This window comes from Mobula hypostoma, chromosome 29 (genome assembly GCF_963921235.1).
Source record: "Mobula hypostoma chromosome 29, sMobHyp1.1, whole genome shotgun sequence".
Lineage (NCBI taxonomy): Eukaryota > Metazoa > Chordata > Chondrichthyes > Myliobatiformes > Myliobatidae > Mobula > Mobula hypostoma.
Window position 1 is genome coordinate 5,215,468 of NC_086125.1, and position 27,667 is coordinate 5,243,134.

Genomic DNA, 27,667 nt, shown 5'->3' on the forward strand with positions numbered 1-27,667 from the left:
CTTTGACAACAGCATCTGCAGATTATTTTGTGTTTGTGGGGGCTAGGACAGGTGGTAGAGCTGTGGATGATAAATTCACTGGAAATAGGAAGAAAGCTTGAAAGGATTCTGATGGAACAATCTCATTGTGAGGTAACAAAGGCACACAAGATGAGAGTTTCAGAAGGAAGTGGATTGAAATTGCAACCATTTGATCAGCAAAGTTCTGCATATTCCACAAGTAATTCCCCACCTAGTGGCCCTTCGAACTGTAACTGCTGGAAGAATTCTCATTGGGTCAGAGCAATTAATTCAATAAAAACTGTTGCGTAAGGCTGTCATGACACATGCTTGTTACATCTGTACCAAATTATTCCCCAGTGGTTCTTGTGAAAAACAAGCACACCCAGGTGAGGGACAGGATCTTGAGGCATTCCCAACCTGGTCAAATAAACCCACAGCAGTACATTCACTCCTGTCTGATCTGAAGAACATCCATCTGAAAAACCAGCACCCCACTGCTACAGCTCTTCTGGCATCGTGTAAAGAGAATGGATGAGAAGCACAAGTTTATTTTAAATTACTTTTATTCCCACAGAATAGCTGAAGAATTTTTTGACATAATTTATTATACATTGACAAAATGTGAGGGGCATTAAAAAGCTATTGCAAAGGCAAACAAAATATATTCTGAAATAATCCATAGAATAAGATGTACAAAAATAAAAGTACAAACTTGGCATCTCAACACAGTGTAAAAGTGTTTCCCATTTGGACTGCTTGCCCACGTCCGTGGTGTTTGAAGCTGGGAGCTGTGCTCAATCTCCAGCCTGCTTTATGAAGGTGGAACATTATAGAAAAGCATCAGACCTACCCAATGGCTATGGCTCCTGTTCCTTTAAGAGTACGACAGAATGTGGGGTATTCAGAGGCAAACATTTTACACAGACCTTTCTCCCACTAATGTAGGGACAGATGTGTACTCTCGGCAGAGAAGAACTGGAGACTGATCTTGACCAACTTAAAGGATAAGGGTGTGTGCCTGAGATCAGAAAGGAGGATGAATAGATACCTGCTCCACAAGCTGAGATTCTATCTGAAATACTGTTCATGATGCTGGAAGGGGAAAAAAAAGCTGTGCTTGAGAGAGAAGATAGCATCTTGGTTTAACATTTCATCCAAAAAACAGTATTTCAAAACTCGTGAACAAACAGTTCTCTATATTCCTGCTCCCACATGTTTGCCAAAGGCTCTCACTGGAAAGAAAACTATCCATCAACGTAGGAGTTGGCAAGAGCCTATGTGCATTTCCAACCTGGGTCAAGTAATCTCCAGCAGTCTGCCTGATTTTGAGAATTTCAATTGTAAAATGTATTGATTTCTTAGCAATAAACTGGAATGCCAGCCTAGATTGTGCATTTAGTTCCCTGGACCAGGGATTTCTCCTGGTTGTGAGTAAAATACAAGGCCCAAAGGGGGTCATATGAATGTACTCAGAGTGTACCATACATCAAACATGATCTCCAGCCTGCATGCACGACCTGCACGGTTCCTAACAACTCATGCCGTGTGTTCAGGAATATCACAATCTCTGTTCCCTTAATTCCAATCACTTCCTCAAATAACAGGAGTCTTATGGAAACCTGGCCACAGAATTTAAGGCACACTATTTTTAAACACAAAGTTCACTATGTGCAGATTAACTCCCTGGGTTCCCATTGTTGCTGGCAAACCAGGGTTCCTTTTGCTACTGTTGCCAATCTGAATGCATTATGTATTAAAATGATTGAAGATAATGTTCTGACCACAACTACCCTGTATTCACTGTACACATGCTACAAGTAACTAAATAAAAATGCAATTCTTTACATTCCTTTCCCTTCGTGTGTTCACACAGCAAGCTTGGTCATGTATTTTCAGAGCACACTGATGTATTCAAACAGGCTGGTATCATGTCTCGACCAGGATGGGACGCCACGTTGTTCCAACTCTGCAGGGGCAGATGCTCCAGTCACCAATTGTCCCTGGCAGCCACCAACCCCTTCCCCAACCCACCCCACTGTACAGCAAGTTAAATGTCGCCAACTCAGTAGTCACAGAGCGAAGAGTAGTATGAGAACTACGACCAGGATGACGAGAAGGACAATGATCACACACCACTGGCGACGTGCTGCCAAACAAAGAGGTGGTTTTGGTTAGTACCAGACCATACACACCAACCGAGTCAACAATTCGTGTGTTACTTGTGGGTTTGAAGCAATAAACAACGGCAATTTATGTAGTGCCCCTCACTACTCATAACCCTCCACTGTCTCTTAACCCAAAATGTTGACAGTCCATTTCCTTCCACGGATGCTGCCTGACCCACACTGAGTTCCTCCAGCAGTTTGTAGTTTTTGTTCCAGATTCCAGCATTTGCAGTCTCGTGTCTCTCGCATCTCATGATCTTGTTCATTCCCGAAGGTGATTCTTTTCCCCCACATACAGTATATCAAAATTATCTTTATTCGTATTAAAAATACTTACAGAAATAACCCATGCAACGCCTTCCACTCTTACATTCATGGTCAATGTATTGTGTAATGTTCTATTGCATTCCTTAAAACTAATAGGACCGTTGCCACTCATGGGGTGGTACACTACTACAATAATCGAGGGTCTTCCCCACCCAACCTGGTCCAATCCTCACCTCCCCAGTAGTGGCAGAACCCTATACTCTGATCCTTCCCCACTGAACCCTTCCAGTGGCTGCACCAAACTTCAGCGCGTCCTCAACATGTACTCCTGCAGCCTGGAATGTGCCAGTCGGAAGCATTCCTTCAAGTACGTTCCTGCATGTGATTGCTCAATCACTGGTGCCCATCCCTGCAGCTCCCGAGCTAGCAAACTCTGGAGTTCGACCCTGAAATCTCCAATTCTTCCCCCTTCTACAAAAAACAACACCTGAAGCTCACCCCTTTCACCTAGCTTTTGGTCACCTGTCTTGCTACCACAAAGTGATTTGGTGTTAATGTTTATTTTGAGAATGCTCCTTTGAAGAGTATTGCTACGGAGCACCGCCCAACGTCCTTCAAAGGAGCATGTGAACATGCAGATTGGAAGCAGGAAGAGTCTGCTCCGCGATTCAAATTGGATCTTGGCTGATCCCGGAAAGAAAGAGAGATACAGCACAGTTACAGGCACGTGCCACCCAATTACACCCATGTGACCATTTAACCTACTAACCCGTAGTCTTTGGAATGTGGGAGGAAAACCCACACAACAACAGGAAGAATGTACAAACTCCTTACAGACAGCAGCTGAATTGAACCCAGGTTGGTGGTACTGTAATAGTGTTACCCAACCGAGCCACCCAATCTCCACCATGTCAGAATCATGTTGTTATAACCCAAACCCCACGTTCCCATACACCTATGATAACCTCTCACCCATGTGCTTACCAAGATGCTATCCTGCTCTCTCTTTAAGACAATTCAAAGACCCTGCATCCACTATTCCTTGAGGAACAGAGTCCTCAAAATGTACAACCTCCAGAAAAAAAAATTGTGACTCATCTCCATCTTATATGAGCAATCCCTTGCTTTCAATCCTCCCACAAAAATCACTCTCAGGATGTCACGTTTCAAATTGCCTCTCCCCTTTCTAAATTGACCTGTGCAAGCCCAGACTGTCCAATATTCCTCCTAAATCAGATCCATTCCAGTTAACAGTCTGACAAAACTTGTTAACCTACACCAGCTATCAATCTAATCAATCTCTGCTTCCAACCCTTAACTAAGACAAGCACTGTACACCACACTCCAGATTGGCTCTGACCAATGGACAGCAAATTCTACATCAATAGAAATTGTTATTGATGTTATTTTAACCACAGAGGGTTATATCAAAGCAAATTTAACTCTCAGCCAAACAAGATGTCACCAAGAGAAATGCTGGAATCTGAAGCAAGACACTGGAACTCAGCAGATGAACGTATTGTCAGAATGGTAAGGCACTGAGGAATGTGGTAGAACAGAGGGATCTGGGAATACAGGTCCATAATTCCTTTTGACACTTTGGCCTTCATAATTCAAAATGTTGAGTACAGAAGTTGGCATGTTATGTTGAAGTTGTATAAGAAGTTGGTGAGGTCTACTTTGAAGTATTGTGCACAGTTCTGGTCACCTACCCACAGGACAAGATATCAATACAATTGAAGTGCGGAGAAACTTAACAAAGATGTTGCTGGGATTTGAGGAAGAGTTATAGGGAAATGCTGAATAGGATAGGACTTAATTCCCTGAAGTGTAGAAGGAGGAGGAGAGATTTAAGAGAGAGATACAAAATTATGAGAGGTAAAGATGGGGAAAATGCAAGCAGGCTTTTTTCCCATTGAGGGTGGATGAGTCTAAAACTAGAGGCCATAGGTGAAGGGTGAAAAGGGAAAATTTAAGGGGAATATGAGTGGGAACTCAGAGGGTGGTGAGCGTGTGGAACGAGCTGCCTGGAAGTGATGAATGCTGATTCAATTCCAGCATTTAAGAGAAACTTGGATATGTCCATGGACTGGAGGAGCGTGGAGTGCTATGCTTCAGGAGCAGGTCAATGGGATTAGGCAGAATAATATTTTGGCATGGACTAGAAGGGCCAAAGGGCCTGTTTCTGTGCTGTAGTGTTCTAGGAATCTATTTCAACCTAAATCCTCAATAATTCCTTTGTCACCTCCAACAAATGCTGTCTGACCCACTGAGTCCTTCCAGTAGATGGTTTGCTGCTGCCTGATGCTATGCTTTAAGGAACATTTTACTGAACGGAGACAGAGAGGTTTAGAGAAGGAATGCCACAATGTAGGACCTTGGAACTGAAACAACGGCCACAGACAGTGCAGCCACAATAATTGAGGCCGAAATTAAATATTCAAAGCGTATCCGATGAGAAAATTGGATGGTGAAACATCATTGAGCTAGTATCAGAACAGGAATGACGGGCTGAATGTACTCTTCCAGTTCAGCAAGGAGAAGGGAGCACAGTGTGCAGTGAGTGTGTGGGTGGGCGGGTGGGGGAGGTAATTAAATGCTTACCACTAGTCATGTGGGAGACCTTGGCTAATTTCTTCAACGTGGTATCCAAACGCGAGTGGGTGCTGTCCATCTCATGAGAGAATTCATCTAACATCCTGCAAAGGGAAGACAGGCGCGGGTTAGATGTTTTCCAGAGAACAGCACACCTCCGAATCATGTTGCCTGCTTACACAACGGCTTCAAATGTGATCTGGACCTAATCCTGTCCAGAATAACTGCAACTGCGGTTAATCAGAGCAAGAGATGTTCCCTGAGCTAACTGCTCATCTGGGGGTTGCAGGGAAGAGAGGAAAAATTCTCAGGTTGACTGCATTACAGGAGAAGATTTGACCCATAAGCTTATTCTGTTTTGTAACAGCACCAGGTAATTATACTCCCTGGCACTTCCACATGACCCTGTTTTATTTACCTTCTCAAAGCATTATTCCCATGTCTTTCTGTAGTTACTATCTAATCTACTGAATCAACAGTGCCAGCTCACAACTGTTACAAAGCAAACATTCAGTGAAACGATCTCCAAACAAATTCCCCGCCTCCACCCCGTGTGGTTATTGACAGATTGTAGGATTGGCCCAACTTCATTGGCAGGCAACGTCGGATGAGACTAACTCAGTCACAGCTTCCCCTCATCCACCAAACACACACATACACACGGTTCTTTCAATTCCTCCTCCCCCAGCGTGGCACGGAGCCAAAATGAGTCATTTGCCAAGTTTCAAAGGGTCCAACTGCAAGAGACACAAGTCCTGACAGTTACCTTTTCCACCATCCAGAGCCCTAAATGTTAGTCACAGTTTTTCCTGGAAGGAATCTCTGCTACTTTCAAGTTTGTGCAATATACTCCTGCTCACAACACGTTCCCTACAAAGGAAACCAAAGGCAGGTAGGTTGACTCTTCGCTTCAGTGTGGAAGACATCCCAAATTTCTACTAACTGTTAAACCCCCACTCTGACTCTCTGCTGCACACTCATACACTTTTCCAGGCCACCGATCAACCTCATTTCCTGGAGATCTTCCCACCATAGAACATTGTCCATTTGTTATGTGCCACTTCGTATAATGTGGGCGATCGTGGACTTTCCATGACCATGATTGTTCTTGACAGATTCTTCTACTGAAGTGGTTTGCCATTGCCTTCTTCTTGGCAGTGTCTTTACAAGACGGGTGAGGCCAGCCATTATCAATACCCTTCAGAGATTGTCTGCCTGACGTCAGTGATTGCATAACCAGAACTTGTGATGTACACCAACTGCTCATACGACCATCCACCACCTGCTCCCATGCCTTCACGTGACCCTGATCGGGGTGGGGGAGAAACTAAGCAGATGCTACAAGGATGACTTGCAGGCTAGCGAGGGTTAGGAGCACCTTACACCTCCTTTGGTAGGGACATATCTCCACTCTGGCCAAATAGCTTGATTCTGCTGTTATGCCCACCAGCCAGAAGGCCCACCAGTGCCTTTACTTCCTGAGAAAGCTGAAGAAATTTGGCCTGTCCCCTAAAACCCTGACTAATTTTTATAGATGCACTGTAGAAAGCATTCTTCTAGGCTGCATCACAACCTGGTACGGAAGTTATCTTGTCCAAGACCGGAAGAAGCTGCAGAAGATCATGAACACGGTGCAGCATATCACATCACACAAACCAATCTTCCGTCCGTGGACTCACTTTACACAGCACACTGTCGGAGCAGTGCTGTCAGGATAATCAAGGACACGACCCACCCAGCCAACACACTTTTCGTCCCTCTTCCCTCAGGGAGAAGGCTCAGGAGCTTGAAGACTCGTACAGCCAGATTTGGGAACAGCTTCTTTCCAACTGTGATAAGACTGCTGAACGGATTCTGACCCGGATCTGGGCCATACCCTCCAAATATCCGGACCTGCCTCTCGGTTTTTTTGCACTACCTTACTTTCCCTTTTCTAGTTATGATTTATAATTTAAATTTTTAATATTTACTATCGATTTGTACTCCAGGGAGCACGAAGCGCAGAATCAAATATCGCTGTGATGATTGTACGCCCTAGTATCAATTGTTTGGCGACAATAAAGTATGAAGTATAAAGTCTTGAGTGGCAATCATATCTGCTCCACCATTCCATCTTGGCTGATTTATTATCCCTGACCCCTCTTCTCCTGCCTTTTCCCTGTAACCCTTGATACGCTGACTAATCAAGGACTTGTCAACTTCTGTTTTAAATATGTCCAACGACCATAAGACTATAAAACATAGGAGTAGAACTAAGCTACACAGCCCATCGAGTCTGCTCTGCCATTCCATCATGGTTGATGGTTGATTTATTATCCCTTTCAAAATAAAGGTACTTTGAACCTTCAAGTTAACCTTTAGGGAACTCGCACAAGGACTCTCAAATCCCTTTGTATCTCTGAATTTTGAATTTTTTCCCCATTTAGATAATCGCCTGTGCCTTTATTCCTTCCACCAAAGTACATGGCCAAACACTTCCCTGCACTACATTCCACCTGCCATATCTTTGCCCATTCTCCCAATCTATCCAAGTCCTTCTGCAGACTCCCTGCTTCCTCAACACTGCCTGTCCCTCCACGTATCTTTGTAATCTCTGAAAACTTGGCCACAATGCCATCGATTCCATCATCCAAATCGTTGATATAGTATATAATGTGAAAAGCGGTACCAACACCACCCTCTGCAGAACACTACTAGTCACTGAGACCCTACCAAAATAGTACCCTTTTATTCTGACTTTTTGCCTCCTGCCAATCAGCGAATCTTCTGTCCATCTAGTACCTTTCCTGTGATACCATGGGTTTTTATCTTATTAAGCGGCATCTTGTCAAAGGCCTTCTGAAAATCCAGGTAAACATCCACTGACTCTACTTTGTCTATCCTGCCTGTTATTTCCCAAATTTGTCAGGCCAGATTTCCCCTTGAGGAAACCATGCTGGCCTTGGCCTACTTTATCACGCATCTCCAAGTATTCTGAAACTACATCTTTAATAATAGACTCCAACATGTTTCCAACCACTGAAGTCAGGCTAACTGGTCTATAATTTCCTTTCTTCTGCTTCCCTCCCTTTTTAAAAGAGTGGAGTGGGAGTGACATTTACAACTTTCCAGTCCTCAGGAACCAGTCCAGACTCTAGTGATTCTGGAAAGATCATTACTAATCCCTCCACAATATCTTCAGCTGTCTCTTTCAGAACCATGGGGTCCATCTGGTCCAGGTGACTTACCTACCTTCAAATTTTTCAGCTTCCCAAGCACCTTCTCCTCAGTAATAGCAACTACTCTTGCCCCCTGACACTCTCGCATCTCTGGCATACTGCTAGTATCTTCCACAGTGAAGACTGATGCAAAATACTCATTCAGTTTGTCGGCCATTTTTCTGTCCTCCATTACTACCTCTCCAGCATCATTTTCCAGTGGTCCAATATCCACTCTCACCTCTCTTTTACTTTTTATATATCTGAAAAATCTTCTGGTATCTTCTTTGATATTCTTGATTGGCTTACCTTCATATTTCATTTTTTCTCTCCTTGTGGTTTTTTTAGTTGCCTTCTGTTGTTTTTTTTTTAATTTTCCAATCCTCTACCTTCCCACTAATTGTTGCTATATTATATGCCTTCTCTTATTTTTATGCTGTCTTTGACTTCCCTTGTCAGCCACAGTTGCCACTTTCTCCCTTAAGAATACTTCTTCATTTTTGGGATGTATCTATCCTTACCTTCTGAAATGCCCCCAAAACTCCAGCTATTGGTCATCCCTGCTAGTGTTCCCTTCCAATGAACTTTGGCAGTTCCTCTCTCATGCTTCTGCAATTCCCTTATCTCACTGTAATACTGATACATCTGACTTTGTCTTCTCCCTCTCAAACTACAGGGTGAATTCTATCATATTATGATCACTTCCTCCTAAGGGTCCCTTTACCTTAAGATCTCTAATTAATTCTGGTTCAGTGCATAACACCAAATCTAGAATTGCCTTTCTGCTAGTACACTCAACCACAACCTTTTCTAGGCATTCTACAAATTCTCTCTTGGGAAACATAATTTTCCCAATCTACCTGCATATTGAAATTCCCCATGACTATCGTTACTTTGGCCTTTTCTATTTCTCATTGAAAGTTATATCTCACATCCTGGCTACTGTTCAGGAGCCTGTATACAACTTCCATCAGGGTCTTTTTACCCTCGCAATTTCTTAACTCTGGCACATGGATTTTACATCTTCTGATCCTATGTCACGTCTGTCTAAGGATTTTATTTCATTTCTTTTTAACTAATAGAGCCAATCCCACCCCCTCTGCCTATCTGCCTGTTCTTTCGATACCCAGTGACTTACCCTCCACAGCTGTCTGTGGCAATAAATTCCACAGATTCACCATCCTCCGGATAAAAAAAAAATTCTCCTCATCTCAGTTCTAAAGAAACATCCTATTCTGAGGCTGTGCCCTCTGGCTCTAGACACCCCCACTATAGGAAAAACCCTCTCCATATGCACTCTATCGAAGCCTTTCAATATTCAATAGGATTCAATGAAACTCACCCTGCCCCCACTCCCACATTCTGCTAAACTCCAGTGAATACAGGACCTGAGCCCCCAAACACACCTCATATGCTAACCCATTCAACCTCAGGATCATTCTCATAAACCTCCTCTGGGCCCCCTCCATCGGCAGCATAAAGGGCACAAAACAGCCCAGAATACTCCCAGTGAGATCTGACCAATGCCTTATAAATCCTCAGCATTACATCCTTGCTCTTATATTCTTATAAATCTGTGGTTTATATTATATTTATTTATATCATCGCCTCCAGCCTCCTAGTCCCTTCAACCATAGAAACCTGTCTCCACTTTCTCTCCCCCAACCACAATCCAGAGGCAGGACTCTGCTAGTGTGCCCATTGTTCAGCTCGTTCGTTCCCCAAACAACAGGGCTCTCTTCTTTCTCCGGTCCAGTCCCTTCCCACCTACACCCCTGATGAGAGCTTCCATTTTCGAGGCCACAGACATCCAATCCTCTCCATTAGTAGAATGTTTAGTTATTTATTGAGATATTATAAATTATTGCAAATTCTCCGATGTCTCAGCAATAGTTGAGTGTATAAAGGGAGGATGGGAGGATGAATACAGGACTCTGGTGGAGGACTTTGTCAAATGGTGCAAGCTGAGTCATCTGTAGCTCAAAATCACCAAGACAAAGGAGATGGTGATGGACTTTAGGAAGACTCAGCCTGCACTACTCCCTGTTACTATTGGTGGTGAGGATGTGGATGTGGTGAGGACCTACAAGTACCTGGGGGTGCACCTGGGTGACAGACTTGAGTGGAGCACCAACACAGAGGCTGTGTACAAGAAGGGCCAGAGTCGCCTCTACTTCCTGAGGAGACTGAGCTCCTTTGGAGTATGCAGGCCTCTCCTACACATCTTCTACCAGTCTGTCATCGCCTGGACAATTTTCCATGCAGAAGTGTGCTGGGGCAATGGCATCGACACGGGTGATGCCAACAGGTTCGATAAACCGATTAGAAAGGCTGGCTCTCTTATAGGAGTCAAACTGGACACACTGGAGGTTGTGGTAGAACAAAGGACCCTCCAGAAAATTTGGCAATTCTGGACAATGTTTCTCACCCTCTGCATGTCACCTTGGCTGAACAGAGGAGCACTTTTAGCAATAGACTCAGACACTGTGCTGCTCCAAAGAGCGCTATATGAAGTCATTCTTACCCTCGGCCATTAGGCTGTATAATGAGTCAACCTGTAGCCGGGGAAGTGATGACCCCCCCCCCCCCCGTTAGACCGTTTGAGGTAACATTTTTTTATTCTTTCTTACTTCTCTTCTAGTGCCTGTATATCTGTGCAATTGTAATGCTACTGTGACACTGTCATTTCCTCTCGGATCAATGAAGTGTCTATCTACAGCGCAGAGTGGGCCTTTCTGACTCTTCGACCCACACCGCCCAGCAATTCCCCCATTTAATCCTAACCTCATCAAGGGATGATTTACAATCACCAAGTAACCGACCAACTCATATGTCCTTGGACTATGGGAACGAACTGGAGCACCCGGAGGAAACCCGTGGGTCACGGGGAGAAGGTATAAACCCCTTACAGGCCGCGGCAGGATTTGAACTCCAGTTGCCCGTCCTGTAGAGCATTGTGCTGACCACTACCATGTCGTCGGGTGGGCAGAGCAATTTCTCCAGTCGGACTTCAGTAGCGTTTATCTACTTACACCGCCTGTTCATCCAGCTCGTCTCCTATCTTGTTGGACATGTTCTTGAGGACCCCAATGCTTCCGGACACCAGCTCGAGCTGTTGGTCTTGCTGATCTGCTATCAGCTGCACAGATATCAACAGTCAAGTTACCTCACAACTCCCCTCTCATTGTCGTCCGACAGAACATCGATCATTACTGCCCGTCTCTAAGCACCAACATCACTGGTCTTACTCAGATACCAATGTAAAAGCAGAACCACCACAGAAGGTAGCCATTGGGCCCGTCAAGCCTGTGTACGCCCACTGAGCATTTCATTCCCGCACTAATCTCCCCTGTAACATTCTCCCCACTTTCCCATTCCCCCTTCCTCCTCTTTCATACTCCAGCACCCAGCTGCACATTTCAAGTGGCCAGTTTCCACCTCACCTACCAATCCCCAAGTCTTTGGAGTTGTGAGGAAACAGGAGTTTCCAGAGAAAACCAGCAGAGTCACAAGGAGAACATGCAAGCTCCATGCAGACAGTACCGGAGGACAGGGGTAAGCTTAGCTGGTCTGGCCTGTACATAAATACAGAACACAGCACTGGGACTTAGAACTGAAGGAAGCTGAGGACGGCCAATAATTTACGGCTTTGCCAATGCCATCCACCTCTCACGAGCCAATATTAAATAATCATTCTCACGATACGGGCTTCATTGACAATGCCAGCACTTAATACCCTTCCTACTTGCCCTTGAGAGTGTGGGGGTGAGCCACCTTCTGAAACTACGACAGTCTGTGTGGCAACGATGCTTCCACGGTGCTGTTAGGGAGGAGTTCCCATTGAGGAGAAATGCCAATATCTTTCTCAGTCAGGACAGTGCAGAGTCTGGAGGGAATTCTGTGGGTGATTGGAGAACCCTAGCTTCCGATGCCTGTGTTTGCCTTGCTGGTAAAGGTCATAGGTCAAACCAACCTGGGTGACAACGGTCCACATAGTAGCAAATGTGCATCAGTGAGGGGAGTGAAGGGTCACATACTGTGAGTGATGAACAAGCTAAAGGACTCAGTTCACCATCGAGTGTATACAGTATTTGTTGTGAAACACTGCATATCAACTGATCCAATGAAAGGACACCTTGGAGCCTAGTCACTCCAACTGAAACCAGGCCAGTTGGACTGTAAGCAACACACTGTTGGTGAACGCAGCAGGCCAGGCAGCATCTCTAGGAAGAGGTACAGTCGACGTTTCGGGCCGAGACCCTTCGTCAGGACTAACTGAAGGAAGAGTTAGTAAGAGATTTGAAAGTGGGAGGGGAGGGGGAGATCGGAAGTGATAGTAGAAGATGGGGGGGGGGGATGGAGCCAAGAGCTGGACAGGTGATTGGCCAAAGGGATATGAGAGGATCATGGGACAGGAGGCCCAGGGAGAAAGAAAAGGGGGAGGGGAAGGTAGATAGGACTCTCAGTAACGCTTCCCAAACCCTGGGAAATCAACCAGCCAGTTTGTTTGTCCTCTCCCTCTCACCCCTCCCTCCCCTTCCTCTCTGCCCCCCCCCCCCAACCATCTCATCTCTCCCATTACAATAATCTACACTTGGTGGCCAAGCCTTTGCTTTGATGTTGGTGCTAAATTTGATAGCTGTTCCTCAGGACATTGTTAAAGATGTCAAATAGACACTCATTCACACCTCCCATACACCTCTACCTTTCCCCTTCACTCTACCGACATACAAACAACCTGGGTGTGTACATACCCTCTGCTGTACCTGCTGCTCCTCGATGTACTGGGAGTTTGCGATCTCCAGCTCCTGATCCAGACGCTGGTATCGATCTGCGGGTTTCCTCAGAGGGTCGATACCCCCAAAGAGATTCTACAACAACATCCAACAGTACATGAGCCTTTGCTCCCCTCACTGTGCTCCCTCTCAGACGGTTGGCAGGTGGTAACAGACGCAATGATCATCACGACAGTAACATCACGGACTTTGAAATATCAGACAGCCTCACGATGTGGGCAAGGGACTTCCTTCGTGGCCTCTCAACTCAAAGTAACATACAGATCACTGTGTGAAGTGCTTCCTGCTGTGGTCCATTTGGCCCATCAACACTGCCCCAGCTCTTTAAGAAAATTCTCAAATCAGTCTCACTCCAATGCTCTTCCCCCACAATCCTGCAAACTTTCCAAGAACATGAAATAAGTGCAATATTAGCATTCATTTTGAGAAGACTAGAATATAAATGCAAGGACGTAATGCTAAGACTTTATAAGGCATTGATCAGACCATATTTGGAGTATCGTGAGCAGTTTTGGGGCCCTGAGAAGACGTGCTGGCATTGGAGGGGTTCCAGAGGAACTGCAGGAAAATCATCTTGGGAGTGAAAGTGTTAATGTCTGTGGAGCATGTGATGGCTCTGGACCAGTACTTGCTGGAGTTTTAAAAAAATGAGGGGGATCTCATTGAAGCCCAATATTGAAAGGCACAGATAACCAGAGGGTTGTGAGTCTGTGGAACTCATTGCCACAGATGGCTGTGGAGGCCAAGTCATTGGGTATACAGGTATATAAAGCAGAGCTTGATAGATTCCTGATTAGTAAGATTATGGGAAGAAAGGGGGAAGATAGGGTTGAGAGGGATAATAAATCAGCCATGATGGAATGATGGAGCAACCTCAATGGGCTGAATAACCTTCTATGTCTCATGCTTTTATCAGGTTATATTCTTCCAGCAACTCAGGCGAAAGGAGTGTGTGAGTCAGAGCCCAAGGAAGTTGGGAGGGAGGATAAAAGGAGCAGATTCTGACAAGACCAGTCTTTTTGAATGGCACAGGCGCAGGAAGTGTCAGCATCAGAGGCCTAACCTCAACTGCAAATAAAAGAAGGGCAGACTCAAACGGAGCGGCCACTGTTTGAGCGTGCCAGTGGTAGAGTGTGAAGACTTTCGCCTAACAGGCTTTGGCATGAACAGGCAAAGGCAGAGTTAAGAACAGGCAAGCCTTTTTTCTTTTTTGGAGGAATGTAGTCAGGATGAAACACTCCTCCTGTCAGATGTGGGAATTCGGGATACTCAGCGGTTTCCCTGATGACTACATCTGCGGGAAGTGCGCCCAACGTCAGCGCCTGACTGATCGGGTCAAGGAGTTGGAGCTGGAGTTGGACGTACTCAGGGTCGTTCGGGATGCTGAAGATATGGACAAGTCTGTTGAAGAGAGGTGGTCACACCCAGAGGACAGGTTTCGGACAGTAGATGGGTGGCCACCAGGAGAGGCAAGGGTAAGGAGTCAGTATGGGTTCTCCCTGTGGCCGATCCTCTCAGCAACAAGTTTACCTCTTTGGTTACCGCTGGGGGCAGTGATCCATGACAGTCCTGCAGCAGCCGCTAGACTGGTGGTCGGCTTTGAGCCTCGACAGGGAAGGGTAAAGTTAGGCAGTGCAGCAGTCATAGGGAACTCTATAGTTAGGGGGACAGAAAGGAGAATCTATAGCTGCAGAAGAGACACCATGTTGCCTCCCAGGTGCTAGGGTCCATGCAGGATATTCTCCAGGGGGGAGGTGAAACAGCCCAGGGCTGTGGTGCATATTACAGACATCCCACCTCTCCCGGAAGTTCCGGAAGTCTCCCGCACATGAATAGTGGCTCCCTGATGCCTGCAAATTATATACAATATCTCAGAAATCAATTTTTTTTTTTTTGAGAGCAAGCGAACGAGAGAAAGCAAGAGAGAGCGACCACGAGAGAGCACGCCATGGCAGAGTGTTCCAAAAAAAGAAAATATAAAACATACGTCACCCCAGACTACACTAAACTGTAACCCTGCCTAAGAGGAGTCAAAAATAATGACAGTGTTGCTCGCTGCACTGTTTGCAACAGTGACTTTTCTATTGCCCATGGTGGGTTAAGACTGTAAAAGACATGTTGAGGTGAGTTTAACAGGTGTCATTCGTTCATTAGCGTAGCTAACGTTATTTAAACTAGCTGGCTAGCTGCTAAGGAGCTACTCTATTGCAGACATCTCACCTCTCCCGGAAGTCTCCCGCAAATTGATGATGCTACCTCCCTGAAATGAGTTTTTGCAGGGTGGGATGTCTGATATTGGCACCAATGACAGAGGCAGAAAAGGGTAAAGGGTCCTACACAATGTGTATATAGCGTTAGAAAAGAAGCTGAAGGGAAGGACCTCCAAGGTAGTAATCTCCGAATTACTCCCAGTGCCACCGGCTAGTGCAGGTAGGAATGGGTTCTAGCATGGATGAATGAGTGGCTGCAGAGATGATGCAGGGGACAGGGTTTCAAGTTCCTGGGGAAGGGCTGACCTGTACGCACGACAGATTGCACCTGAACTGGAGGGGAAACCAACATCCTGGCCAGGAGGTTTGCTGATGCTACTCAGGAGAGTTTAAACTAGTTTTGCAGGGGGGGCTAGGAACCTGAGCCTCAGGTCAGTTAAGGGAAGGATCAGACCCAGGTGTGATGGGTTGGATAGTTTGAAGTGTGCATATTTTATGCTAGGAGTATTACGGGTAAAGGTGATGAACTTAGAGCAGTACGTGGAACTACAATGTTGCAGCCATTTCTGAAGCTTAGCTGAGACAGGAGCAGGAATGGGTGATTAGTGTATCAGGTTTTTGAGGCTTTAGAAAAGATAGAGGAAAAGGTAAAAGAGGGTGTGGAGGAACAATATCACAGCTGAACTCAGGAGACGTCACGGAGGGGTCAGAAACTCAGTCCATTTGTGTGGAACTCAGGAATAGGAAGGGACTGTACTACAATGACTGGGTCATTGAGGAACAGATATGAAATCAGATTAAGGAAATGTGTAAAATATTAGGGTTGTTGTCATGGGCAGATTTCAACTTCTCTGAAATAAACTAGGACTTCCTTAGTGCAAAGGGTTTAGATGGGGCAGAATTTGTTAAGTGTATCCAGGAAGGTTTCTTAAATCAATATGCGGATGGTCGAACGAGAGGTGTTGTACTGGACCTGGTGTTGGTTAATCAGCCTGGCCAGGTGACTGACCTTCCAGTGGGTAGTTAGGTAACCTTATCTTTCGAGTTTGTTATGGATAAGATAGTGGGAGAGTTTTAAACTGGAGTAGAGTAAAGTGCAAAGGCATTAGGCAGGTACTAAGTAGTGTTAATTGGGAACACCTTTTCTCAGGCAAGTTCACATTAGACATGTGGAGGGTGTCTAAAGATCAATTGTACAGTGTACAGGAAAGGAACTTTCCTGTTAGAAAGAAAAACAGGATGGAAAGGTAAGAGAAACTTGGATGTCCAGAGAGGTGATGAATTTAGTCAAGAAGAAAAAGGAAAAGTACGTAAAGTTTCGGAAGTCAGGATCAAATGAAGCACATGAGGAGTTTAGAGAAGCCGAAAGGAACTAAAGAGGGAATTAGGAAGGCCAGGAGAGGCCATGAAAAGTCCTTGACAAGCAGGATTCGGGTGAATTCCGAGGCATTCTATCCATACATCAAGAGTAAAAGGGTAACTAAAGAGAAGGTGGGACCACTCAAGGATAAAGGGGATACAGAGAATGTGAGTGAGGTACTTAGTAAGTACTTTGCTTCAGTATTTACAAAAGTGAAGGATATAAAGGACCGGCAGACCAGCTCTGAGTATATAAGTACCTTGGGGTGTTCAGAGGCCAAGGAGGAGGAAGTGTTGGGCCTCCTAAGGAGTATTAAGATGGGTAAGTCCCCAGGGCCTGATGAGATTTATCCCAGGTTATTGAAAGAGGCAAGAGACAAGTTTGCTGGGCCCTTGACCAATATCTACGTGTCCTGTCACAGGTGAGGTTCCATAGGACTGGTGAGCGGCTAATGTTGTACCTCAATTTAAGAAGGGAATAAAGGAAAGTCCTGGGAACTATGGGCCGGAGAGTCTCACGTCAGTTGTTAGGGAATTGCTGGAGAAAATTCTTTGGGATAGGATATATATGAGCGTTTGGAAACCCATGGGCTAATTAGGGAGAGTCAGCATGGCTTTGTGCAGGGCAGGTCGTGCCTTATCAACTTGATTGAGTTTTTTTTGACAAGGTAATGAGAGAGATTGAGGAGGACAGGGCAGTGGATGTTGTCTACATGGATTTTAGTAAGGCGTTTGACCAGGTCCCCCAGGGGAGGCTAATCCAGAAGATTAAGACACATGGGGTCCGCGGTGAATTGGCTGGCTGGATTCAGAACAAGCTTGCACATAGAAGACGGAGGGTAGTGGTTGAAAGATTTATCCGAGCTGGATGTCTGTAATTAGTGGAATTCTGCAGGGATCTTTGCTGGGACTTCTGCTGTTCGTGATGTATATGAAAGATTTGGATGAAAAATGAAAATGTAGTTGGGTGAGTTAGTAAATATGCGGATGATACCAAGATTGGTGGAGTTGTGGACAGTGTAGAAGACTAGCAAAGAATACAACGCAACATAGATCAATTGCAGATATGGGCAGAGAAATGGCAGATGGAGTTTAACCCAGATAAGTGTGAGGTGTTGTACCCTGTTAGGGCAAATACAAGGAGACAGTACACTGTTAAGGGGAAGGTCATTAACAGAGTTGCTGAGCAGAGAGATCTTGGGATCTACGTTCATAGCTTCTTGAAAGTAGCTACACAGGTCAATAAGGTGTTTCAGGAGGCTTATAGAATGCTTGCAAAGCACACAAAATGCTGGAGAACTCAGCAGGCCAGGCAGCATCTATGGAAAAGAACAGTCGACATCTTGGGCCGAGACCTTTCAACAGGATTGTGGAGAGTGAAACTAATTCAAGAGGTTTCTGTTTTTAATAAATTTAGTCTTCATTTCCTTCAAATTATTTGCTGCTTTGAATCATTGAATTTGAAAACCAAACCGTCAGGAGATCAAGTTGAGTGCATGGACAATTCTGACTAACGAGTTCCATAAAGATGAGACAATATTATCATAGTGTAGGCTCACAGAGAAACACAGGCCAGGAGACCGAGAAACTCCCTTCCACTACAGCATCAGAGAAGCCTATCCATTCACACTAGAGGGCGGACGGAAGTCCCTTGCAAGATCAGTTGCCCTGATATCCCAGTGCCAACGTTCAGGGTCAGGTCTCTGGAGTGGGACTTGAGCCCACCACATTCTGCCTCAGAAGCAAGAGTGACCAGGCAGCAACAGAAAATGGGACTCGGGCCACTCGGGACGGTGAATGAATGGACTCACCCGTCGGTCACTGTTCTCAGCCAACGCAGTAGCAGATGGACTGGCAATGTGATCTTTCATTTGCTGGTGAGAAAGAGGGAGAGATTACCATGGGAAACACCGGGGATTCACAAATCCAAGTTGCTGTATTACTGAATTCCCAGAATCAAATCCCAGCGCATTGGAAAAGCAACCGCATGAAGGAACGCGGCGGGTCAGGCAGCGTCTGTGGAGGGAAATGGACAATTGCTGATTTGGTTGGCTCTCGGTCTTCGTTTGTGTGTAGTTTCTCATTGATTCTATTGCCGTTCTCTGTTCCACTGTGAACGCCTGCAAGATGAATCTCAGGGTGGTATAAGGTGACATATTCGTACTTTGATAATAAATTTACTTTAAAATTTGAGTTCCTGTAGCGGCTTATTTTTTGCTCCAGATTCCAGTATCTGTATTCGCTGGTGCCCCCACCACACTCAATCCCAAATAGCTCTACGAAGAGTCACAGCAAAACACACAAAACGCTGGAGGAACCCTGGAGTCCTCTTGATGGGTCTCTGCCTAAAACATCACCTGTCCATTGTCCTCCACAGATGCTGCCTAACCTGCCGAGTTCCTCCAGCATCTTGTGTGTGTTGCTCCAGATTTTCCAGCCTCTGTTGTCCCTTTTGTGCAAAGAGTCACAGTGGAGGCTGGGGAGAGGGCGAGGTTGCAAAGGTCTCTCCCAATCGACAAGAGTGAGGTTCAGAATAGCCAGTGACACTCAGTCGCAGGGATCACAGCCCTAGAAAGACAAGGCTACAGAGGTGACAATTACCCAAGCCCCTGCTGACGTTAGAGCTGCAAACCACGGCATCACTGATCACTGGAAGTAAATATGGTCACTGGCATAACCAGGTGGTTTTTGCAACCATGGGGATAAAGCCGAGAGGTGGGACTAACTAGGGAGCTCTGTACAGAAACAGGCACAAATGCATGGACTGAGCATCCATTTTCCTATGTGAAATCATTCACCGACTCTGTCAGAGAGGGGCCTGCTGGGAGGGTTTAATCCTGGCGAGAGTCAAGGAACAAAGCCAAGGAATTCTTGGTGAACAGATTCTAGCCGGCAGCTTACTCCAACCAAGTATCCTCACCCAAAGCAACCAAGGTGAAGCCTTTAGACTCAACTCCTGCCAAGGGCAATCTGAATTTTGCCTCCACCTCCCCTCCCCCCAGCCTTGGCTCCTCAGTTCCTAACCTCCTCTACAAGCAAAAATTCTTGGGTTTGGCAGTTTCAGCTGAAACCACTCCATCTTCCCATGGCAATCCTGGTAAGATTCTGGGGTTACACTGCGCCTTATAGAACAGAGTCTTAGAACGACACAGCACAGTCCTCCCATCTAGTCTGTGCCAAGCTATTAATCCGCAGTCCTCCATACCCCTCCAATCCAAACTTCTCCTATATTGCAAACAAACCTACATGCACACCTTCTGCTGGCAGCTCGTTCTACACTCTCACCACCCCCCGAGTGAAAAATTACCCCCTCATGTTTCCCTTAAACATTTCATCTTTCATCCTTAACCCATGACCTCTAAGTCCAACCCAACATCAGTGGGAAAATGCATGCTTACTTTTGCCCTATCTATAGCCCTATATTAAAGTTGCTGGTGAACGCAGCAGGCCAGGCAGTATCTCTAGGAAGAGGTACAGTCGACGTTTCAGGCCCAGACCCTTCGTCAGGGCTGATGTGTGTTTCTTGAATTTCCAGCATCTGCAGAATTCCTCGTGTTTGCGTATAGCCCTATATTGACCATATCTCCGCCTTAAATGGCAACTCCTTTACCCTAAAGATTACATTTCCCTTGGCCTTGATTCTCCCACTAGGGACAACCTAGTCACCGCACACAGCCTCTCAGGTTCCTCTGCCAATGATCATGTTTTAGTGAATGGGTCAGTTCAGTGGCATGATTAGTACAGTCGCTACCTCACAGCTAGCTAACATACTGCCAGTAGTTTTGTTATGCAAGATCCCGCCACCTGTACAGAACCAAGGGGTTATTGGATAATGCCCTGTCAGTCAGAAATCGCTGCCCAGTGATTGGCGAAACTGCATCAACAATAAATCTTTACTCAGTTTTATTGTCTCGCTGTTGTGTGTGTAGAATCTGTAAATTCTCCCCACAACAATATGAGGGGTGATTGATAAGTTTGTGGCCCAAGGTTGAAGGAGATGAGTTACACAGCTCTCGTTACATGCACATGCAGTTCAACGCTTTGAGTGATTATGCAGAAAGTTTGAAGTTAATAACTCAAACACGAGGAAATCTTCAGATGCTGGAATTTCAAGCAACACACATAAAAGTTGCTGGTGAACGCAGCAGGCCAGGCAGCATCTCCAGGAAGAGGTAGGAAGAAGAGTCTTCTCCTATCATTTCGGATCTCCCCCTCCCCCTCCCACTTTCAAATCTCTTACTATCTCTTCTTTCGGTTAGTCCTGACGAAAGGTCTCGGCCCGAAACGTCGACCGTACCTCTTCATAGAGATGCTGCCTGGCCTGCTGCATTCACCAGCAGCTTTTATGGAAGTTAATAACTCATCTCCTTCTACCTTAGGCCACGAACTTATCAATCATCCCTGCTGTGGACACTTCCTGGAGGTCCAAGATCCGTATGCTCCACGACCGCTGGACTAAGTGTGTAAATGTAGGAGGGGGCTATGTTGAAAATTAAACGTGCTAGGTTTTCTAAAACTGACTCCTTCTACCTTAGGCCATGAACTTATCAATCACCCCTCGTATGTTTCCCATGGTGCTCCAATTTGCTCCCACATCCCAAGGACACGCGAGTGGGTAAGTTAATTGGCCACTGTAAACTGCCCCTTGTGTGCAGTCTAGGGGAAGTTTGGTCAGAACATTGCAGGATGGATTAGAGGTTGCCCTGTGGGCTGGCATAAGACTCAATGGGCCAAGTGGCCTCCTTCAGTGCTATACAACAATAGCACTGGCTCTTTGAAGTGACAGGGGACACAGCAGCAACGTGCTTAACTATTTCTTCAAAAGACAAGTTATTATTGTGATTTACACTACCTTCACGGTCTGCCTTGTCTGGACAACAAATGCCTTCCGCTCCAACAGTTCCCCCGTCTCAATCTTGAACTTCCGAGGGTTCGATTCCACAATGCGTCACAACAGTCAAGGGAGAATAAAATCACGATAAAAAGAAAGAGAGGAAAAGTAGACAGGGAGAGCCATAGAGAGAAAGAACAGAAGACAGATAGATGGAGAGACCAGTATCCCACAGAACCTTGGGTCAATCAGCAGGAGATTGTGATGAGGGTAACTCCATTATAGTAAAACACTGTTAGGTCTAATTATGAAAAGAAGGCCACTCAGTCCATCGTGTCCTTCCTAGCTAAGCACTACAGTTTCCTCCCCTGCTCGTTTTCCTGTAGGGACAGAACACCCAGTGCTCATCTACATTCCCAATTCATTGTGACAGGAGTTTCTGCCCCCAACACCTTACCACCCTTCAGGTGAAATATTACTTCCCAACATAAGAATATACCCTACTTATACCACCCCCCAGGACATTCTGCTCTTTCTAAGTGGAGCAGACATCAGGAAGTAATGAGAAAGTCGAGCATTAAGGCTACTTTTAAACAAGGAGGTGGTCAGCTGAGAGATACTGCGGCAGAACGCCGGAACAATGTAGGGCCTTGCCTCTCCCTCGGTGCTGGCTGGAGCAGGATTCTGACGGAGAAGTTTGCTGAAGATACCAAAACTGACAAAGAGCTAAAACTGAACTACAGGAGATCCAGCACAAACCCTCGTTGATCGGCAAGGTATCTGGATGCGTAATCAGAGTCACAGAGCAACACAGTACAGATACAGGCTCTTTGGCCCAACCAGTCCATGCCAACTGCAATGCCACCACCCCCCAGTTAGTCCCACGCTCCTGCATTCATCCCATATCACACTAAACCCTACCCAGTACACGCCCATTCATCCATATCCCACTAAACTCTGTATGTACCCATTCAACCTATACCCCACTAGACCTCAACCTGCCCCGTATCCCACTAAAGACCACCCCTGTGCCATATCCCACGGGGGCCTGCCCCATCCCATACCCCACTAGACCCCACCCTGTCCCGTATCCCACTGAAGACCACCCCTGTGCCATATCCCACGGGGGCCTGCCCCATCCCATACCCCACTAGACCCCACCGTGTCCCATATCCCACTAAACTCTGTATGTACCCATTCAACCTATACCCCACTAGACCCCACCCTGTCCCGTATCCCACTAAAGCACACCCCTGTGCCATATCCCACGGGGGGCCTGCCCCATCCCATACCCCACGAGGGCCTGCTCCGTCCCATAGCCCACAGGGGCCCACCCCATCCCATCCCATAGCCCACAGGGGCCCAACCCATCCCATACCCCACGAGGGCCTGCCCCATCCCATACCCCACTAAACCTCTCCCTTCATGTACCCATCCACACTTTTCTGAAATGATACTATTGAAATGGCACGGAAGGAAGTAAATAGTAACTGATGAACAGAATCCCTTTTTTTCCTCAAAAGTTATAAAATACTGCAGAGCCATCACCCACTGGGCTACGGACAGAGAACTGGGCACCAGCCTCCCCAGCATCGAGGGCACCTTCAAAAGGCGGTGCCTCAAATAGGCAGCATCCATCATTGAGGACCCCCATTGCCCATTTACATACATATAAAAAGTCTGAGGAATCACTGCTGAAGGATATCGATGGTCTCATCCAGATCTTCCAGGTCCCACTCGATGCTGCGGAGACTGTTGCGGAGTTCGTTGGTGGTCCAGTCGTACTCCTCCTTGCTGACACTGTAGGTGTCCTGCAGCAGCTCACACCAGCGATGGTACAGACTGCTCGCCGAGGCCACAGCTTTCTGCACCTCCCTGGGGACACAGAGTGGCAGTTCAGGCCAAATACCGGGATGGGGGGGGGGCGCTGTCGTCAGTATTAAGAGCAGAGGGGTCAGAGGTGACAGAGCCCAGAACCATGCGGGAGGGTGCTCCCTGATGAAACGGGTGGGGTGGGGGGGGGGGAGCTGAGCCAGACGAGGACGGGAAAGAGCTAATGCAGCCCCACTCTCTCCGGGGAGGACAGGGAGTGTTGGAGGCAGGTAGACCCAGTCAGTCAGGCTGTCGGGGGCGAAAGGGGAGGGGAAGTGGAGTCCAGGGGAGTGAGCTGGAGGAAAACCCCAGCTCCAGGGAGGAAAGGGTTAATCACTCCACCTTCGAGGGGAGGAGGGAGACATGGGTGCTGGAATGCAGGAAGTGCGGTACAGAGTGGAGTTGGTGATAGTCCAGAGGAGATTCTCCCCAAGCCTGGGATTTGGGTGGAGAGGGAGGGATGGGTGATCACACCTAGCCCTGGGAGAAAGTGAATTCTACAGCAACACAGACATGGCTTTGGTGCGGGAGGGAGAGGTGGCATTGAACCGAGTTTTGGTGGGAGTGTGAATTGTGCGGGATGAGGGTTGGAGTCACATGCCACTGGTGTAGGCCCAGCACCAGGGAACCCCGATCAGATTGGCTCCCGTGCCCAGCTTGGAAACGAGGAGTCAGCGGAATCACAATCTGACCTACAATGCCACAGGTGATGAGACAACCAGACTGCCAGAGGAGTGAGAGAGTTCTCCCCACCCTCACATCACCATCTCTTGTTGGTGCACCACAGAAAGCATCACGGCTTGGAGTGGCAAGTGACCGCAAGGAACTGCAGAGAGTTACGGACACAGCTCAGCCCATCACGGAAACCACTCCCCCCATGGACTCTGTCCACACTTCTTGCTGCCTCATAATCACAGATCAACACACATAAAATGCCGGAGGAACTCAGCAGGTCAAGCAGCATCTATGGAAATGGATAAGGAGTGAACGTTTTGGACTGAGACCCTTCATCCGGGCTGGCAAGGGAGGGTAAGACAACAGAACGAGAAGGTGCGGAGGGTGAAGGAGACTGGCTAGAAGGTGACAAGTGAAGCCAGGCGAAGTGAAGGCGAATGGCTGGAGGAGGAGGAATTTGACAGGAGAGGAGAGTGGACAACAAAAGAAAGGGGAGGAGGAGGAGGAGTGGCTCGGGGGGCGGTGGTAGGCAGATGAGAGGAGGTGAAGGCCAGAGTGGAGGAAAGAAGAGGGGAGGGGGAGGGGGAGTGAATTTTTTTTACTGTAAGGAGAAATCGATATTTATTCCATCAGGTTGGAGGCCACCGGACAGAACACAAGGTGTTGCTTCCGCTCATCGTGGCACAAGAGGCAAACATGTACTGACATATCAGAACGGGAGTGGGAATGGGAATTAGAGGATTACAGTAATGGAAGACCTCGCACTACACCGCCTGGACATTCTCTCGTCTCCCCTCGCTGAAGAACCAGACGCCTGAGAGCATGTACCCCCAGCTTCTATCCCACCGTTAGCAGACGCTGGGCCTCACTCTCTACCTCGTTACGCTCTTGCACTTTATCGTTGACCTGCACGTCGCTCTTTCTGTAGCTTTCACACTTTATTCTGCATTGCTATCGTTTCACCAGCTCAATGACCTGACCTTTATGAACAAGTTTCGCACTGTCTCCCAGTACATGTGGTAATAACAGACCACAGCAATACCTCTGATCAGGGACGGGACAGGCTGGGCCAACACAACAGGTTTCATGTCGACCTCAGGGAGTACCTTTACTCTATCTAGAGAGCAGTGACAAATGCACACACAGCGGTCTGAATGAGGGGAAAGTATTGGTCAGGATTGATTGGGGAGAAGACCCCAGCCCTCCTTTGGAATTGAGCCTTGGGCTCTTCTTCATCTGTCTGGGAGCAGATGGAGCGTCAGCTTAATCTGCCTTTGGGAAATCAGCACCGAGAGCACAGCAATTCTTCCCCTCTCCCGGCTCAGGGTCATTACATAACAGGGCAGGGAAACAGCCCATTCAGAGCAACTCATCTGTGCCAACCAAGACACCCTCCCAAGCTGCTCTCATTTGCCTGGATTTGGCCAGAACCCTCCAAACTTTTCCGACCCATCTACCTGTCCAAATGCCTTTAAAATGTTGCCATTGTTCCTGGCTCAACCACTTCAGCTGACAACTCACCGCCCTCTGCAGGTCCTTTTTAAATCTTTCTCCTTAGACCTCGCTTTTGATTCCCTTTCCCATGGAAAAGGCTGTGTGCATTCACCCTGTCCGTGCCCCTCAGACTTCAGACACTTAAGATTATCCCCCAGTCTCCCAAACTCCAATGAATAAAGGAAGTACCACTCTCTCTCTCTAGTAACTCAGGTGCTAGAGTCCTGACAAAATTCTCATAAGTCCTCTCTGCAATCTTTCCAATTTAATGGTGCCTTTCCTGTTACGGAATCGGTGCACAATATTCCATGTGACCTCACCAATGTCTTGTACAAGTGTAACATTACCCCCGCCTTCTCTTGGGTCTTCTATGGGAGGGTGGCAGAATTCATCGTCTTCAGAAGTTTTCGGATGACTCTGCCAGAGTTGGATGCATCAGCAAGGGAGATGAGACTGAGTACAGGGCTACGGTAGGAAACTTTGTCACATGGTGTGAGCAGAATTATCTGCAGCTTTCTGTGAAAAAGACTAAGGAGCTGGTGGTAGACCTGAGGAGAGCTAAGGTACCGGTGACCCCTGTTTCCATCCAGGGGGTCAGTGTGGACATGGTGGAGGATTACAAATACCTGGGGATACAAATTGACAATAAACTGGACTGGTCAAAGAGCACTGAGGCTGTCTACAAGAAGGGTCAGAGTCGTCTCTATTTCCTGAGGAGACTGAGGTCCTTTAACATCTGCCGGACGATGCTGAGGATGTTCTACGAGTCTGTAGTGGCCAGTACTATCATGTTTGCTGTTGTGTGCTGGGGCAGCAGGCTGAGGGTGGCAGACACCAACAGAATCAACAAACTCACTCGTAAGGCCAGTGATGTTGTGGGGATGGAACTGGACTCTCTGACGGTGGTGTCTGAAAAGAGGATGCTGTCCAAGTTGCATGCCATCTTGGACAATGTCTCCCATCCACTACATAATGTACTGGTTGGGCACAAGAGTACATTCAGCCAGAGACTCATTCCACCAAGATGCAACACTGAGCATCATAGGAAGTCATTCCTGCCTGTGGCCATCAAACTTTACAACTCCTCCCTTGGAGGGTCAGACACCCTGAGCCAATAGGCTGGTCCTGGACTTATTTCCACCTGGCATAATTTACATATTACTATTTAACTATTTATGGTGTTATTACTATCATTTATGGTGCAACTGTAACGAAAACCAATTTCCCCCGGGATCAATGAAGTATGACTATGATGGGAACATGGTGAGGATAAGATTGGATTAGTGAAAATACTTGATGGTTAGTGTGATTCGACGGGCCAAAGGGTCTGTTTCTGTGTTGTGTTGCTCTGTGACTGGCATCGCGGCGCTCCCTCCGTGCAACACCAGATTCGACCCGGGCTTCTGCGCTCGATTCCGGATCGGGACAAGAACAACTCAGTGAGCGCAGCGCTCACAGAAAACGCCCCCGGGCAGTCCAGAGGATGTCAACAGGGAGAGGAGCATCCAATCTGGGAATACAAGTTGCTCGCAACAGAATGAAATCTGGTCGTCTTGCACTCAGTGCGTGAATCCACAGCACCGCCTCGAACAAATAAAGCAGCCTCGCACGCTTAAACTCGCTCCTAATTTGGTGTCGGCGGAATTCACTCCACTTCTGCACCCCCACCCCGGCTCCCCTCCCCTCACTACGAAGCCCATCCCGTGCAAAGTCCGGTTAGAAAACCGGGGGGCGGCTGTAACTCCAGCTGAACGGAGGGAAGGTTGGGGAGTGAAGAACTTAGAAAACCCTTTTTAAACTCAAAGGGGAGGACAGAGAAATTAGCCAAAGGAGGGGGTGCAATCACCGGCTGGTCGCTACTCCCTTCCCAGTGACCGGGGAGGGTGCAACGGTCAATAACTCACCCCTTCACTACAAAGAAAGGGTCCTCCACTGACATCTTCCCCGTTCCGCAGCGCACAGAGCCCGCGATCGGCTTCGCTGAATATCATCCGGGCTCGGCGTCCGCGTCACGTGACGAGGGTCCCGGCTTCAACAACAGGCTCGGCTGCAGCTCCGGGCGCGGAGAGGGAGGGGACGGACGGAGGGAGGGGAGGGGAGGGGAGGGGAGGGGAGGGGACGGAGGGAGGGGAGGGGAGGGGACGGGACGGAGGGGAGGGGAGGGGAGGGGAGGGGACGGAGGGAGGGGAGGGGAGGGGACGGA

The 27,667-nt window shown here is 47.3% G+C and overlaps 1 protein-coding gene across 1 annotated transcript; it reads right to left on the reverse strand.

The window, feature by feature from the left end:
- Positions 1-89: 89 nt before the first annotated feature.
- On the reverse strand, positions 90-27,521 carry LOC134339346 (syntaxin-6-like). The gene is made up of 8 exons (XM_063035761.1): positions 27,369-27,521; positions 23,129-23,298; positions 21,445-21,539; positions 18,404-18,466; positions 12,982-13,098; positions 11,260-11,366; positions 5,040-5,134; positions 90-2,149 (listed from the first exon to the last, which is right to left on the reverse strand). Exons 1-8 carry the CDS (start codon positions 27,401-27,403, stop codon positions 2,073-2,075), a joined length of 759 nt encoding a protein of 252 aa, XP_062891831.1. The 5' UTR covers positions 27,404-27,521; the 3' UTR covers positions 90-2,072.
- Between the last annotated feature and the right edge of the window lie 146 nt (positions 27,522-27,667).

Coding starts and splice junctions, on each gene's coding strand:
- LOC134339346 (XM_063035761.1), bottom strand. CDS start 27,403: ATGTCAGTGGAGGACCCTTTCTTTGTAGTGAAGGG. Junction 18,467..21,444: donor AGACAAGGCAGACCGTGAAG/GTAGTGTAAATC, acceptor CTTTCTCACCAG/CAAATGAAAGATCACATTGC. Junction 11,367..12,981: donor AGCAGCAGGTACAGCAGAGG/GTATGTACACAC, acceptor ATATCTGTGCAG/CTGATAGCAGATCAGCAAGA.